Raw genomic sequence first — 15,525 nt, 5'->3', positions numbered from 1 at the left:
CCTAAAATTCTTGGCTTATCTGTGAGTATATACAGTATACAAAATTATAAAAGAAGAAAGAAGCTAACAAAGAAAATAAAAACATGCAAGACATATATTTACAGACATACATACATCAATTAATTGAAACCATGATTCATTACAATCATCCATAGATGATCTATATTAATCAATTTGGCAAACTACTAATTTCTTATAATTTCTTATAAAATTATATTCTGCTAAGTATACAGTGCATTCGGAAAGTATTCAGACCCCCTTCACTTTTTTCAATTTTGTTATGTTGCAGCAGCCTGATACTACAATCATTCAAATTCATTTTTTTTCTCATTAATCTACACTCAGTACCCCAGAATGACAAAGTGAAAACAGAATGTTAGAAATGTCTGTAGATTTATTAAAAAGAAAAAACTGAAATATCACACTGGCATAAGTATTCAGACCCTTTCCAACAACACTTGAAATTTAGCTCAGTTGCCTCCCACTTCTCTTGATCATTGCTGAGCTGTTGCTACACCTTGATTGGAGTCTACCTGGGGTAAATTAAATTGATTGGACATGATTTGGAAAGGCACACACCTCTCTATAGAAGCCTCACAGCTGACAATGCATACTATATCAGAGCAAAAGCCATGAGGTCAAAGGAACTGCCTGCAGAGCTCAGAGACAGGATTACTGCAAGGCACAGATCTGGGGAAGGCTACAAAAAAAATTCTGCTGCACTGAAGGTTCCCAAGAGCACAGTGGCCTCCATAATTCTCAAATGGAAGAAGTCTGGCACAACCAGGATTCTTCCAAGAGCTGGTCGCCCGGCCAAACTGAGCAATCGGGAGAAGAGACTCAGTAAGAGAGGTGACCAAGAACCCGATGATCACTCTGACTGAGCTCCAGAGATCCTGTATGGAGATGGGACAAAGTTCCAGAAGGACAACCATCACCGCAGCCCTCCACTGATCTGGGCTTTATGGCAGAGTGGCTAGACGGAAGTCTCTCCTCAGTGCAAAATACATGAACGCCCGCTTGGAGTTTGCAAAAAAGCACCTGAAGGACTCTCAGACTGTGAAGAACAAGATTCTCTGGTCTGGTGAAACCAAGATTGAACTGTTTGGCCTCAATTCTAAATGTTATGTCTGGAGGAAACTAGGCAGCATTCATCACCTGCCCAATACCATCCCAACAGTAAAGCATGGTGGTGGCAGCATCATGCTGTGGGGGTGTTTTTCAGCAGCAGGGACTGGGAGACTGGTCAGGCTTGAGGGAAAGCTGAATGGAGCAAAGGACAGAGATATCCTCAGTTAAAACCCGTTCTACAGTGCTCAGGACCTCAGACTGGGCCAAAGGTTCACCTTCCAACATGACAATGATCCTAAGCACACAGCCAAGACAACACAGGAATGGCTTAGGCACAACTCTGTGAATGTCCTAGAGTGGCCCAGCCAGAGCCCTGACTTGAAACCTATTGAACATCTCTGGAGAGACCTGGAAATGGCTGTCCGCCGATGGTCCCCATCCAACCTGATTGAGCTTGAGAGGATTTGCAAAGAAGAATCCCCCAATCCAGGTGTGCAAAGCTTGTCACGTCATACGGAAAAAGACTCGAGGCTGTAATTGCTGCCAAAGGTGCTTCAACAAAGTACTGAGTAAAGGGTCCGAATACTTAAGTACATGTGATATTTCAGTTTTTCCTTTTTAATAAATTTACAGACATTTCTAAAATTCTGTTTTCACTTTGTCATTATGTAGATTAATGAGAAAAAAATGAATTTGAATGATTGTAGTATCAGGCTGCAAATAACAAAATTGAAAAAAGTGAAGGGGGTCTGAATACTTTCCGGATGCACTGTAGTGTTTCTCCAGCATTCTCTCCAAAATATAAAACTATCTGCTATTTCTGGCTAAAATCCTAGGCTTGGATTTTAATTAGATTTCTTTCCAAATAAAACTTACCTATCTTAAAACGACCCATGTAGTAAATCTGGGTGCTAAGACCAAGGGAGGCCACAACATGGATGATGGAGAAGAGGGCCCAAAACCACACATTTTTCCCAAAAACCTTGGAAAGAATAAATAAATAAACAATCAGTTGTCTCACCATCAGAGACAACTAGTATTAGACCTTGGTTTTCAAATAAAAGAAACTGAATATTCTATAGTTAACTTTTTTCCAACTTAAGCTAAGTTTGGTGATCAGAAAGGATTAGTGAGACATACCAATAATTCAATAATTAATGTAATAATACATAAAATCTAATAATAATATTTTAATAATTCAGACTAGAGAATAGGAATGGGAATGAATCATACCCAGACTGCATTTCTAAAAACCTAAATGCAAAATGAATACAGATGCATCTTTTGATTATTTTATTAAGGCAACGAGCGGCATTAGAGCTTAAACTGCATTTTTATTGTTGCAGTAGTGAGTTTATTATTACGGTTTATCATTTTCACTTTTTTTTAAACTGTTTTTATATACTGCTTTGATAATTTCATCAAATGTGGGACTGAACCTGAGAAAAGCACTCTCTTTAGGCTGTGGCACTTCAAACACTTACTACGAGAATTTCTGGCATTATTATTCAATAAGACATAATTCTATCTTTCATTTTTCAAATGGGTAGGCTTGAGCACCTACAGCAGCTGGTTTTTTACCACCTGGCATCAGTGGAATTTAAGTTTAAGTTCATGAGTGTGCACAGTTAAGTTTTATAAGATTTTTTCCAGAAGTTCTGCATTACTTGACTCTACACACAACACTTCATATAAGACACAGTCCTACCACTCCGAGTACAGCAAGGCAAATAACAACTGCAAAGGATGCATAGGCCGAGTAAGCACTGGCATTGATGTCAGGGTGGCGAGTCTGATATAGTTTTAGCATACACAGTCCTGCAATCATATACATGAAAGAGGTATCTGTCAAAAGAAGAGAAAACAAAACAGTTCTTATGGTGGTTAAATCTATTAACATTAAAGAGACAACGGCCACTCTAGAGTGGCTAATAACTAATCATGATATTAATCATTAAAAGGACTGCTGTTGTAGATTGCTATAATGAGGCCAGACAATTAAATAGAATACATTCTCCTAATTGGAATGTTAATTTTCAGAACAACACTTCTGAGCCCTCTTGACTGTACCATCATAAGCCAACTGAAGGCAGTGGGAACTGGTGCCTGTAGGGATTGGGGGACTGAAAGATAGATAGAGCAACTATATTAAAGGGGAGCAAAGCCATTTACCAAACCAGCAGCCAGCAGAGGAACCTGAAGACCCCTTAGGTGCAGAAGAAGACTGGACACTATATAAAAACATATTTTTGTTCCAGTACTGCACAGAAACTATTGTTTTTGCATGTTTATAATTGTTTTTATAGAATCGGTAACAGCACAATTTTATGCATTTTATTCAATTGGTCTGTTAAATCAAGGGAGCAGAAAAGCTTAGCAGTTTTAAGATACAAAGGAAAGCCCCACCCATCCCCTTCCCCCAGAAGAAGAAAATTACATACATAAACTAACTGTGTTTGCACAATATATGAACCTAAAATGGGGAGGGCTTGTTTGTGTTTCAGCCTGTTCTGTGAGTGCAGCCACTTATTCAACATCATATTGCCAACTCAACACCTCCTATGATACTAGTTCTCAAAAAAAGCAGAAAAGTTGTTTTTTCATTTTCACAACATGCAGACCTATCACACTGATGAAACGTTAGAAAGTGACTTCTCCTGTTTGTGTTACTGTTTCTGAAATCTTGAGATGCCACTAAACCCAACCTGCCAAAAGGCTTTGGCATGACTTGGCCAGGGAAAGCCCTCCGCTTACCAAACTGGAAATTAGTGTAGTTGGGACAGACGTGGTAGCAAGCACTGAGGACACCTTCCATCATCAAAGCAACACCCATGGCGTAGAAGAGGCCAAAATGCTTAGGGACCCCGTATTCCTAAAAGGTAACAGAAGACAGAAAAAGAACCAAGAACTATCATTCAGTTTGTATCCTGGTTTTTCATCCAGAACAGCTAAAGCAGTTAATCAGGTAAATAGATAAAACAATTAAAACCCAGTTACAGCAGCTAAAAATATTAGCACAAGAACTAACTGAAGAGTACAGGCCACACACTTAGCATTGGAGGCTAACCACATCTCCCAAAGGACTGCATTTTGTAATTTGAGAATTTTGGGGGGAAAGACATTTCCCACATGCTCAACTAACAGCCTTAGGACCGGCAATCCTGTGCAGAATTATAATAAACCAAATGATTTCAGAAGCATTTGAGCAACAACATGATACCTATCACGATTGCCCATTTTCCCTGCTGCTTTATGATTTAATTCTGGAACCCTTAACAATGCCTATTAGGCAATCTAATGACATCACAGGTATCATGCTGACAGGTTTTGATTATAAATTACTTATATATGCTGATTATATTTTGCCAATATTAGATTATTATGCTAATCCATGGCTAAATTTTATGTAGGTGATTCAACATTTTGATAAGTAAGCATTCAGGATGAAAGATGAACTTGATCCTGAAATAACACACAAGGTTGCCAGGTCTTGCACGGTGGCATGCAAGATCAGGCCAAGAATCATTAAGAGCAATGGAACCTGCCTGAGCACGGAGAGCCAGATGTGGCTCAGGCTCAGTGTTAACCATGGGGTACTTTGAGCTGCTTCTTTTATGCTTTTTTAAGTGTGCATGCCGTGTCAGTACTATATTCTTCTCAGGTTTGATAGGGGCCTGTAAGAGAAGTTCATAATTCCTAAATCCCTTTTGGATAATTTTATTGTTTTATCTACCAATATTTTTTTTCTGTTGGTATTTTCTGTTGGTATTTTCTGTTACTATTTCAAAGCTTATAATACCCAGATTGCTAGTTTTAATCTTTTTTCTCTTTTATCACACATGTGTAGCCTGATCTTAGCATTTTTTGATTTAATATTGTCTTTTAGTCAAACTTCTTTGTATGTACCTTTCCTAATTACCCTGATATTATCAATTTAGTTTTAGATATTTGAACACTAATTCCCTTGTTCTGGTTAATGACTGCAATAAAGTTATTTCAAGTCTTCTTAAGATTAAGTTGGATAAGATACTTCCTTCAGGCTCTGAAGTCTCAACAACACAATGTAAAAACTTAGCTTTTGTAATTACCACAGATTATACTATCTATGACTTTATATTCCTAAAACTTTTTCTAAATATTTGAAATTAAATATGTTAAAAGAGTTAGAGAACGTTGCCTTACATATTAATTAAAATTCCATTAAATTGGTAAGGTAAAATTAATATTATTCCAATAAATATTGTTCCAGGATTAATCTATGCATTGAGAGGTATTCCAATGTTAATCCCAAATAATTTTGGGGGGGGGATAGATAAATTATTGAGGAAATTTATATGGAAAGACAGACTACCTAGGAATTCGTGAGCTAAACTGAGATTATCTATTGAGGATGGTGGTTTAAAAGAGCAGCTGGGAGGAGCAGAGAAAAAGAGCAGCCCAAGAAGTACAAGCGTGTAATGGGAGGGTGTGTCTAGCCAGTTATCATCTCTTCTGAGGCCCACACAACCCTCTCGCTTTCACTCTTCCCTTGCCTCTCCAAGTACTGTGCAGATGTGCTTGGACTCTTGACTCCACATAAAGTACATCCTTCATCTCTCATCCCTTCTTGCTACAGTGACCATACATCCTTTATTATAATGGACAGTCCTTTATTGCAGAAAGCTGTCCTTTAAATTTATTTTTTAAAAACTCACTTTTGTCCTTTATTTTTACTGTACCACTTAATGCACAGTCTTTCACTTTCAGGTGAAAAATATGGAAAGTGAATTGTCTTTTTAAAATAAATTTACATATACTATTTGATTTTAGATATTTTTATTAGAATGTGCGGCTTTGTAAAGTTTTTCTTGGTTTTGCTCTTGAATTTTCCTTTGTAAAGCAAAATTATAAACATAAACCAATTTTTTACTTCTTATGAACCTCTTTCAGATTTGCTCCTTTTTCAGGTTTGTCCTTTATTTTTTCCAAGAAAATATGGCTACTGTACTTCTTGCACTCTTGCTCCCCACATGCCCTTCCATACTCCCCTCCCCACAAGCTCTCTGCAGTACCCCCTCCTCAAATTCAGCCTCTCCCCCCTCTTTCCTCTCTGGGATCCCTTTGCACCCCCCACTCACAGCCTTGGCCTCCCCAGGCACCCTCACTGGCCTCCTCTCACACTCAGCCTTCCCTCCTCCCTCCCCCACTTTCTAATGTGCTGAACAGTTTGAAGGCAAGGAAAGTACAGGGGAAGCTGCACACAGATCTCCTCTCTTTCTCCAAGAGAAAAAGAACTCAGGGAGGATAATTTTGAGCAGGATGTTCCTAGGGGAATCTTAAACACCCCCCTCTCTTTTTAATTCAACTGCTTGGTATTAAAACAAATAATCATGAGATGTGCAGTCTGGCCCAAAGGCAAAGCTTTATGAAGGAAAGAAAACAGAAAAGGTCCTTTCCTTCAGCACAATCCTTGGCTTCACTTGCAACGCAAAAACCAGAAAGAAATAGGCACTTTATACCAGGTACCCATGGTGCCATCTTTGCCCAGCGAGAAGGTAGAGAGTATACCATTGTACAGATGTCTTTCTTATCCAAGGAGCGCCGATGGAGAATGTCTCGACACAATACGATCAGCAGGAAAAGGACACCCAGCAGCATGTGCCCAACGTTGCTGAGGATGTTGTTGAAAGCGCTGCAGAAGAGCAAAGCAAAGTGGACATCCTGTCCCAAAAAGCCATATAATATTTTTGTCCCCTGGATCTGAACACATAAAATAACTGTAAGGGAATGCAACTATATCATATAGCTTGTTTTTTCTGTTTAATTCCAGGGGTCATCCTAACCCCATGTGAAAACCTTTCTCTTTTTTTTTTAGATTTTTTATCCCATCTTTTATTATTTTTACAAATAACTCAAGGAGGTGAACATACCTTAATACTCCTTCCTCCTCCTATTTTCCCCACAACAACCACCCTGTGAGGTGAGTTAGGCTGAGAGAGAGTGACTGTCCGAAAGTCACCCATCCGGGTTTCATGCCTAAGGTAGGACTAGAACTCACTGTCTCCTGGTTTCTAGTCTGGTGCCTTAACCACTAGACCAAACTGTATTTCCAGTATTTTTCCAAAAAGTTGACCTTGGGGGAGTGAAATCCAGTTCTATGGTTGCCACCTCTGACTGTTACCAGTCCTGGAAGTTTTGTCCCCACCCAGTACCTGTACATGTAACTCGCTTCTACTCATGTGTGTCAAATTCCTTCAATTCAAGTTAGAAAATAGTAAAATCAGGACTTCCTTTTGATTGGCTTTTGATTTTGTCAGCACTCCTTTTATGGGATTTTATTCTGTTTTTATTAAATGTTATTAGTCTGCAACCAGTATTGCTGTAGTAATGGATTTTGGACTAAGCAGCGAGTTGGACTAGAGATGCATTCCAACCTAATATTCTACAAGTCTATGAACATTAAACTTCATGCAAAAAATGATATTCACTGCAAACCACTTACCCCAAAGAAAATGCCCATCCCCATTTCCCAGTTATAAAGAAAGAAACACAAATTAAAACCCAAGCCACATATTCAGAATGGTCCCCAGACACACCTCAGGACTCCCAGTGGATGAGCACAAAGGAAGTTATAATAGCAGATGTCCTGATTTCCAGTCACATTTACAACCTGAAAAGTAGGAGGAAAAAAAAAACTAGCATAAAGTTTTGCTTGCATTCAGTGTGCTATCTCAGCTATGATGGCCAACAGCCAAGAGAGGGAAAACAAGCAACAGCATGACTGAATGATGAAAGAATAATTTCCCCCCCTTTATGAATAATACTGCTGGTAAGATTCCCATGTAATAAAAGGATATTGCAGCTCCCCCTTCTGCAGAGGCATAGCATTACTTGATATTCAATAAGTCAGTCAATCAAACTTTATTTTGGTGAAAGACCAGTATAAAACAAAACAATTCACAAACTGTTTAAAAGTAAAAGAGGAGGACTGAATATAAAACACAAGCTAGAGAAATATTACAGAATATTATAACTATCATCATTATTACCAGTGTAAGCTGTGTCCCCAGAACTAAGAAACAGAGTGTTATTTGTCTCAAACTTACAGCTAAAATTCTAAGATAGAGGTAGGATCAGATAAAATAAAAGTGACATTTATCCATCCATCCATCCATCCATCCATCCATCCATCCATCCATCCATCCATCCTTATTTAGTATTGTTCAAAAGTTAGGCACAATTATGCTATATTAAGGGATGGGGATTAGTCTGCTTGAATCTTATCTTACTGGCAGCATAACAGAATTTGGCAACATCCAGGGAGAATTTGGCAACATCCAGGCAACATCCATCCCTTTGATCAGAAAGCAGAATTTGTATTTAAAAAGAATCAGAATGATTTGGGTATTTTACTAGCTGAGGGGAAATAAAATGGATTCTAATATCTGTATAAAAAGAACAGTACAGTAAAACGTGGGCAAGAGATCCTATGGTGCCTGTAGCACATGGAATGTGATGCTCAACACTTCAAGATGAGAACAACAGTTTTTACAACATAGGACAGTAAGCTTTTTTAACAGAATGGTGTTCAGCCGCGGTGAACACATTGAGCAAGAAAGAGCCTACCTGATGAGGTAACTGGTTCAACTACTAAATTGCTCCTACTATTAATTGGCAGAGGACACCTTCTCTTCAGCCTCAGTTTGGTATAGTCCTTGTACTAGGAGCAGCAGCAATATTTAATTTTTTGGTGCATCTATAACTTGCAGACATCTAATTGCATGTATTTGGATACTGCTGCACTCAGTTTTAGTTTTTCTTAATACCGACACTTCTAGCATTATATGGTCACTTCTTCCCAATGTTCCTATTACTTCCACTCTGCCTGTTAAGAGTTTCCTATACATCAATATCAAAACAAGGATAGTTGATTTCCTTGTGCCTTCCTCTTTTCCCTGAAAAGACTAACTAGTAATCTAACTAAAAGATTACTAACAAGTCAGTAATTTTCTGCAAGATCCATGCTTGGCAGAGTTTATCTCCCAAGATATGCTAGAGTAATTAAAATTCCCCCTTCCCATTGCTACTACAGGTAGTCCTTGCTTACAGACTGCCTCATTCAGCGACCTCTCAAAGTTACAATGGTACTGAAAAATAACTTTACGACCAATGCCTGCATTTATGACCTTCATAGAGTCCCTCAGTCACATGATCACATTACAGTCAGTATGCGTTGTCCTGTGCCCCATCTGTTGTTTTAATTCCCCCCACCCCCCTTACAGAGTAGAGAGATTGGAGAGGAAGAGGAAGAGGAAGAGGAAGCTCAGTGATTCTCAACCTTTTTGAAGCTGCCGCCCCCCTAAGGAGCGGAAAATTTTTCAACACCACCCTTTGTGAAAATCCTGTAATTTAGGGTATGGGGGGGGGAGTTACTGAATTATAAAAGGCAAAAATTTTAAGTAATTTTTTTCAGTAGACTGGCCAAATAAACAATGAAAGTAAATCAAAACTGAGGGGAAAAAACAGAAATGAAGCGAACCAAAAGCAACTCAAGAAACACGGGTCAAATCAAACATTCATATTGAAAGGACGCTCAACGCACGCACTGCGATTAATTGCATGGGAAAACAGCTGACGCATGCGCTGTGCTGGTTGGGATCAGAGAAGAATCGTACTGTCGAGTTCTTCAAGGTCAGCCTACCTAGAATACAAATTCGTCTCACCATTCTTAAAAGTGCATGAGGGCAGCCATTGCGTAAGTTCGTTTTATTGCTGGTACAAATGATGTAAACCGGATAATCGATTTAATAAATTTTTTGGAGAGTTTTAAAATTAAGTTCAAATGCCAAAACATGCTCATCGCCCCCCTACCGCCCAAAACATGCCCACCGCCCCCCTACCGCCCAAAACAAGTTCACTGCCCCTCACCATCCTCCCACCGCCCCCCAGGGGGCGGTACCGCCTCCGTTGAGAACCAATGGTCTAGCTGAAGTCCATACTGGACTTCAGTTAAAAAGCCTGAGTAGCGGGGCAAGCAGAAGCAATTTGCTTGGAGAATGGGAAGAAGCCAAGCACCACACATCAGGTTCCTGACGTTTCTCAGTTTCAATGGCCCTAGCAAGGAGATCATAGGGGAGACAGGACTGCTCAGGTAGGGTCTAATCAGCCTCATCTACAGTAAGTATGCAGAAGAAACTCTCCGTAATAGGGCCCTCTGGAGGCACGCCCTACTCTTATCCTAGGATCTTCTTAACTATTAGTGACCAAGCAGAAATAATATTTGGTGATGGTAACTTAACTTTGTTAGAGTATCTTTTAGGTTGAGGGCCTTCCAGATTAACAAAGGAGAAGGGAGCCCTGCAGGTTTGATAATCAGTAATATTGTAGCTTTCATCTCATTTTGTTTTGAGACTTCATTTCTGTAAGAGGTTAAATAAAAAAAACAGATGTTGCTAATCACTAAAATAAACAAGCTAAAGTAAAATGCTCTCAAGGTAATGTGCGTCCACATGCGGGGCTGGATGAAATGTGGCTGTTGTTTGTTGCTTTCTTTCAGCGCAGTCTGTCTCACTGTGAGATGGGCACTCTCAGCAGTGCACAGCCTCACTACAAAAGCTAAAGGGCAAACAAAGGGAACTGAACCTAAAAACAGTTGGCAAAGTAATAGGGCTGGGGATAAAAGGCAGGAGAAGGTATTCTCTCATTTGTGCTGAGGAGGCAGAAACTCACCGTTTGGTATGTGATCACCAGCTGGATCACAGGCAAGGCGTAGAATACAGCAATTGTGATAATGTTCCTGCAGAACACAAAGGAGTGTTTCTAAATGAACACATGTATTTCCATTCAACTTTAGCAAATGGTCTCAATTCAGTAAACAGAGCAAAAATTAATTACTTAAACCCAACGTAGAGTTAAAATTACTGTAAATACCAAGGTGATCCAGAATTTAAGATGAGTCCCCCTCAGCAATAGGAAGAGGGAGGAGAAAAAGGCAGATACATAAAAACAGACATAAATCTTTTAAAACACCCAACTTTCTAATGTTGTTAATCTAAGGTTACCAACTCCAGCTGAAACCAATCTTCCCCAAATAAATGTTTATGTGAGATACACATGTGTCTGTATATACCTATCAGAAGCTAGGACAATAACAATAATTACTCTTACTCCCAGTGTCAGTTACAGCTATTCTGAAAAAGCTAAGCAGGATCAGACCTGATTAGTATTTGGATAGGAGACAATCAGGGCTTTTCTAGAGTTGGAGACTAGATTGCAAAACTGCACTTTATTTGGGGTGCTTCTAAGAACTATTTGGATCTGCTTGCCAACAGTTGAGGGCCAGTTTGGTAGAATAGCACTTAGTGAGAGCCACAGAGATAACCTTGGAAAAACTGTAGTGTCAGTTACTAAAACATGTTTTAAGCCTAGGAAATGAAGAAAACATTAGAAACTCAAAGTGCTGTCCTTTAACCCCCTGGGGTATAAGAAGAAGTGAAGAGAGTAGCAGAGAGAAACTCTTGTCAGGCACTGAAAACTCTGTTATCGTAGCCTACTGTATATCAGTGTTTCTTAATCTTTTTGCTCTCAGGACCCCTTCCCGCTTTTAAAAACTATGGAGTACCCCAAAAGACCTTTTGTTACAGGGAAAATAAGGAAAATATCTCTTTGGGTGAATCTTTAGGTAAAAGAAGCAAGTTTTTAGAGACCTCAGATGAATGGGATCGCCTTAATAAAACTGAAACATAGAGGAATGTGCAGCATCCTTGAAGCTGGTGTGAACTAGGCTGACTGTAAACTCTGTATCACAAACATCCCCAGAGCAACACAAGGGAGGATGCCTTCTTCCTAGCAGTTGGCACCTTGAACCAATTTGTTTTTTCCTCTTTGACACTATTGCTTTCCTTATAGATAGCAGTTGTTCTGTCCTTGTAGATAGCAGCCAAAAACAGGGACAGACAGTAACTTGAGAAGTATTGCTCATTTAGGTATGTCTGCATCATCATATGAATATGTATACATATGTGTTCTTTTCCCTTCCTCTTTCTTGTAGAGCTGTATAAATATCTGGGCATCCATTTTGCCCACAGGGGAGTGTCTCCCACTAACCTTTGGTGGGATCTCCCACCAGTATGTACTGTCTAATAAACACTGCAGTGAAGCCTTGATTATTTTGCATTTGAGTCTTGTGTTTTGATTCCACAGTATGGGTTCTGTTTATTGATATTTACCATATTAAAAATTAAAATCGATAACATTCATAGAATATTTATTGAATCATGTAAAAATAACAATATTAAACCCATTAGATATTGAAATTTTTTCATGAAAAAACCCTATATTTTTTTAACAGATAAAAAATGAGAAGAGTGACTTTGTTTTCAATTTTTGCAAACTTCTTAAATATCTGGCAAATAATGTGATTTTGTGGACCCTTGAGAGGGTCTTGGGGGACTCCCAGGGGTCCTTGGACCACACTTTAAGAAACACTGGCCTATATTAATAAAATAAGAGTTCTGGTCATCCTTGAGGAGTCTGTTTCTGACCTGACCCATCTCCAAGGGCTGACCTCTATATTGTGGTGCTGTGTTAGCTGCCACTAGGTTTCTGGTTACTATTCAAAGTGCTGTGGTCATCACCTCTAAAGCTCAGGTCCCTGTTACCTCTGTATAAAGTCTGCCCATTCTGGGCACTCACCCTAGGAACAAATTAAACAATTAAAGCTACTTCCCTTCTAGGTGCATCACTGAAGAATTCTGAATTTTTACTCTATGAAACTCATGTTTAACCAGTATGGAACTGGTGTTGTTATTATCAAACACAAAAATCCCCTGTAAGGATTCTCTTTAAATTAAGGGAAGAATGGAGAAAGAATAAAAAAAAAAAATGAGTTTCAGTTTACTTGTTAGCCACTTACCAGAAATAAATTTTATACTTTTTGCTGACAATTCTCCGATCTTTTCTGGATAAGTCAGACAGATAAAGGAACATCTGAAAAGAAAGAGGACAAGATCTCATAGTCCTTTAAATGATTAAAAATATAATCTAGCTTTCCAGCTCAAGAATGCCAAGAATGCTTCAACCTCTCAAGGCAGGCACATGAAACAAAATTTGCCCCATAAAGTAAGGTATATGAGCACAAACTCCTGGATTTTAACATATTGTGTTACTGGTGTACCCTGTGCAGGGTACATAAATTGTGCGCAATATAACACAATATAAGTTCTTAAATAGATTTCCCTCCAGCCTTTGATGGTAAACATTTTGAGGGAAAGGACTGAATCACACTGTTTGTGATTCAACAGAGACTGACTCACAGTCACAACCACCATGTTGTTCTAAAATCTGCTTGACCAGGATGCTGCTGGAGGGAGGGGAAGAGGGAGAGAAGTGATGTTGGGGATACTGGAACTTCTTGTGCTGGTTAATGACTAAAGTTTGATTCAGTTTGGAACTTCTCTTACAGACGCCCCTAAAAAAGAATGTGCAGAGTGCAACCAGCCGATAGTGATATGAGAAGGAGTTTGGTATCGTTTTCAATTCCATCTATACTCAACACAGAGGAACAATTCACCTAAACCTTATACCTCCTGCCCTACTCTGTTGTTTGCCTAAAAGGCAATTGCCTGAACTAGTAGCTTATATCCTCAGGTTATTTCAATTAATGAGGTATTTATTTAGGTTACAATATGCCACAATTAGATTTTGGGAGTAATTAATAATAAAATGTAATAGAATGAAATAAAATAAGCAATACAATTCAATGCAAGCTATAAATAACAACTGAGAACCTGGTTCATTGAAAGCTTCTTTGCGGGCCAGCTAACTTTTGAAGTGCTTTCTATTAATATGGCTGGTGTGGGTCTTCCGGGCTGTGTGGCCGTGTTCTGGAAGTTTTGTTTCCTAACATTTCGTCAGCACCTGTGACCGGCATCTTCAGAGTGCAGGAGCACAGACAGGAGCAGTTCTCTCTGTGCCCAGGGTGATGTGACCCTTTTGTGGGTATTTATAGAGATCTGAGGGGAGGGGAAAGGGGGGGGATTGGGTGTGTGTGTGGGGGGGTTGGGTTACTGAGCGGCTGCTTGTTTTGGTGTCAGAATCTGTGTGTATCTTCCTGGGGATTAGGCAAGGTTTTTTCTTCTATTGAATTGTTAACGGGGCGGGGGGGCTGCTGGGGGTGATTAGCAAGTTCATTGTGTGAACTGTTCACATGTCCTGGTGGTTGAGCTGAGTTCGTTGACCTTTTGCAGGCTGTATTTTTCAGGATTGGTAGCCAGGTTTTGTGGATTTTTAGACTCTCCTCTTTTTTATTGAAACTGTGCTGGTGTTTGTGAATCTCAATGGCTTCCCGGTATAGCCTGGTATAGTGGCTGTTGGTGTTGTCCAGTATCTCTGTGTTTTCAAATAGGATTTTGTGTCCAGTGTGCTTGAGAGCATGTTCAGCTACTGCAGATTTTTCTGGTTGCTGTAGTCTGCAGTGTCTTTCGTGTTCTTTTATCCTGGTATGGATGCTGCGTTTTGTGGTCCCGATGTATACTTGTCCGCAACTGCATGGTATGCGGTATACTCCTGCGGCGGTGAGGGGATCCCTTTTGTCTTTTGCTGATTTTAGCACTTCTTGTACTTTTCTGGTAGGTCTGAAGATTGTTTGGAAATTGTGTTTTTCCATCAGTTTTCCCATGCGGTCTGTGACCCCTTTGATATAGGGCAGAAATACTTTGTTGGTGGGTGGCTGTTTTTCTTCTTCAGTCGCATGTTGTTTTCTTGGTTTGATGGCTCTTTTTATTTCATTCTTGGAGTAGCCATTCGCTTGTAGGACCCAAATAAGGTGGTTAAGTTCAGAGTTTAGGAATTGGGTTTCGCAGATCCGATTGGCACGATCCATGAGGGTTTTGATAATGCCTCTTTTCTGACGTGGGTGGTGGTTGGAGTTTTTGTGTAGGTACCGGTCTGTGTGGGTGGGTTTTCTGTAGACTTTGTGTCCTAATTTGAGGTCTGGTTTGCGTATGACCAACATGTCTAGAAATGGAAGTTGGCCGTCCACTTCTTTTTCCATGGTGAATTGTATATTGGGGTGGACGCTGTTTAGGTGGTTCAGGAACTTCTCTAGGTCTTCTTCATCCTGACTCCAAATTGCGAAGGTGTCATCCACAAATCAGTTACTGTTGGGGTAACGGGTGTGGTTTCTAAAGTCCGTTTTTCAAAATGTTCCATGTAGAAATTTGCTACAACTGGGCTCAGGGGGCTTCCCATGGCGACACCGTCCATCTGTTCGTAGTACTCATTATTCCATAGGAAGTAACTGGTTGTTAGGCAGTGCTGAAATAAGGCTGTGATGTCTTCTGGGAAGATCTGTTTGATGAGTGCCAGGGTGTCCCTCACTGGTACCTTGGTGAACAGGGAGACCACGTCAAAGCTGACCAGTTTGTCCGTGGGGTTGAGTTTCAGGGTGCTGATTTTGTCGATGAAATGTCCTGA

General features: G+C 39.8%; 1 protein-coding gene across 2 annotated transcripts in view; it reads right to left on the bottom strand.

The window, feature by feature from the left end:
• The window catches only part of SIDT1 (SID1 transmembrane family member 1), a 65,102-nt gene that overhangs the window by 16,788 nt on the left and 32,789 nt on the right, over nt 1-15,525 (bottom strand). For both annotated transcript variants that reach the window (XR_015797357.1, XM_088147493.1), the window contains exons 13-19: nt 12,965-13,038; nt 10,780-10,846; nt 7,647-7,720; nt 6,619-6,742; nt 3,826-3,943; nt 2,780-2,916; nt 1,948-2,053 (exon numbers count right to left, since the gene is read on the bottom strand). Coding sequence is in view for 1 of the 2 variants with exons in the window: in XM_088147493.1 (XP_088003619.1) it covers nt 1,948-2,053; nt 2,780-2,916; nt 3,826-3,943; nt 6,619-6,742; nt 7,647-7,720; nt 10,780-10,846; nt 12,965-13,038 (700 nt within the window). In the remaining variant the exon portion in view is untranslated. The remainder of the gene's footprint in view (nt 1-1,947; nt 2,054-2,779; nt 2,917-3,825; nt 3,944-6,618; nt 6,743-7,646; nt 7,721-10,779; nt 10,847-12,964; nt 13,039-15,525) is intronic.

This window comes from Python bivittatus, unplaced genomic scaffold, assembly GCF_059951505.1.
Source record: "Python bivittatus isolate LINGU-HERP-01145 unplaced genomic scaffold, Pbiv_v1 ctg000520_np1212, whole genome shotgun sequence".
Classification (NCBI taxonomy): Eukaryota; Metazoa; Chordata; class Lepidosauria; order Squamata; family Pythonidae; genus Python; species Python bivittatus.
This window is presented reverse-complemented; position numbering and strand designations above follow the sequence as displayed.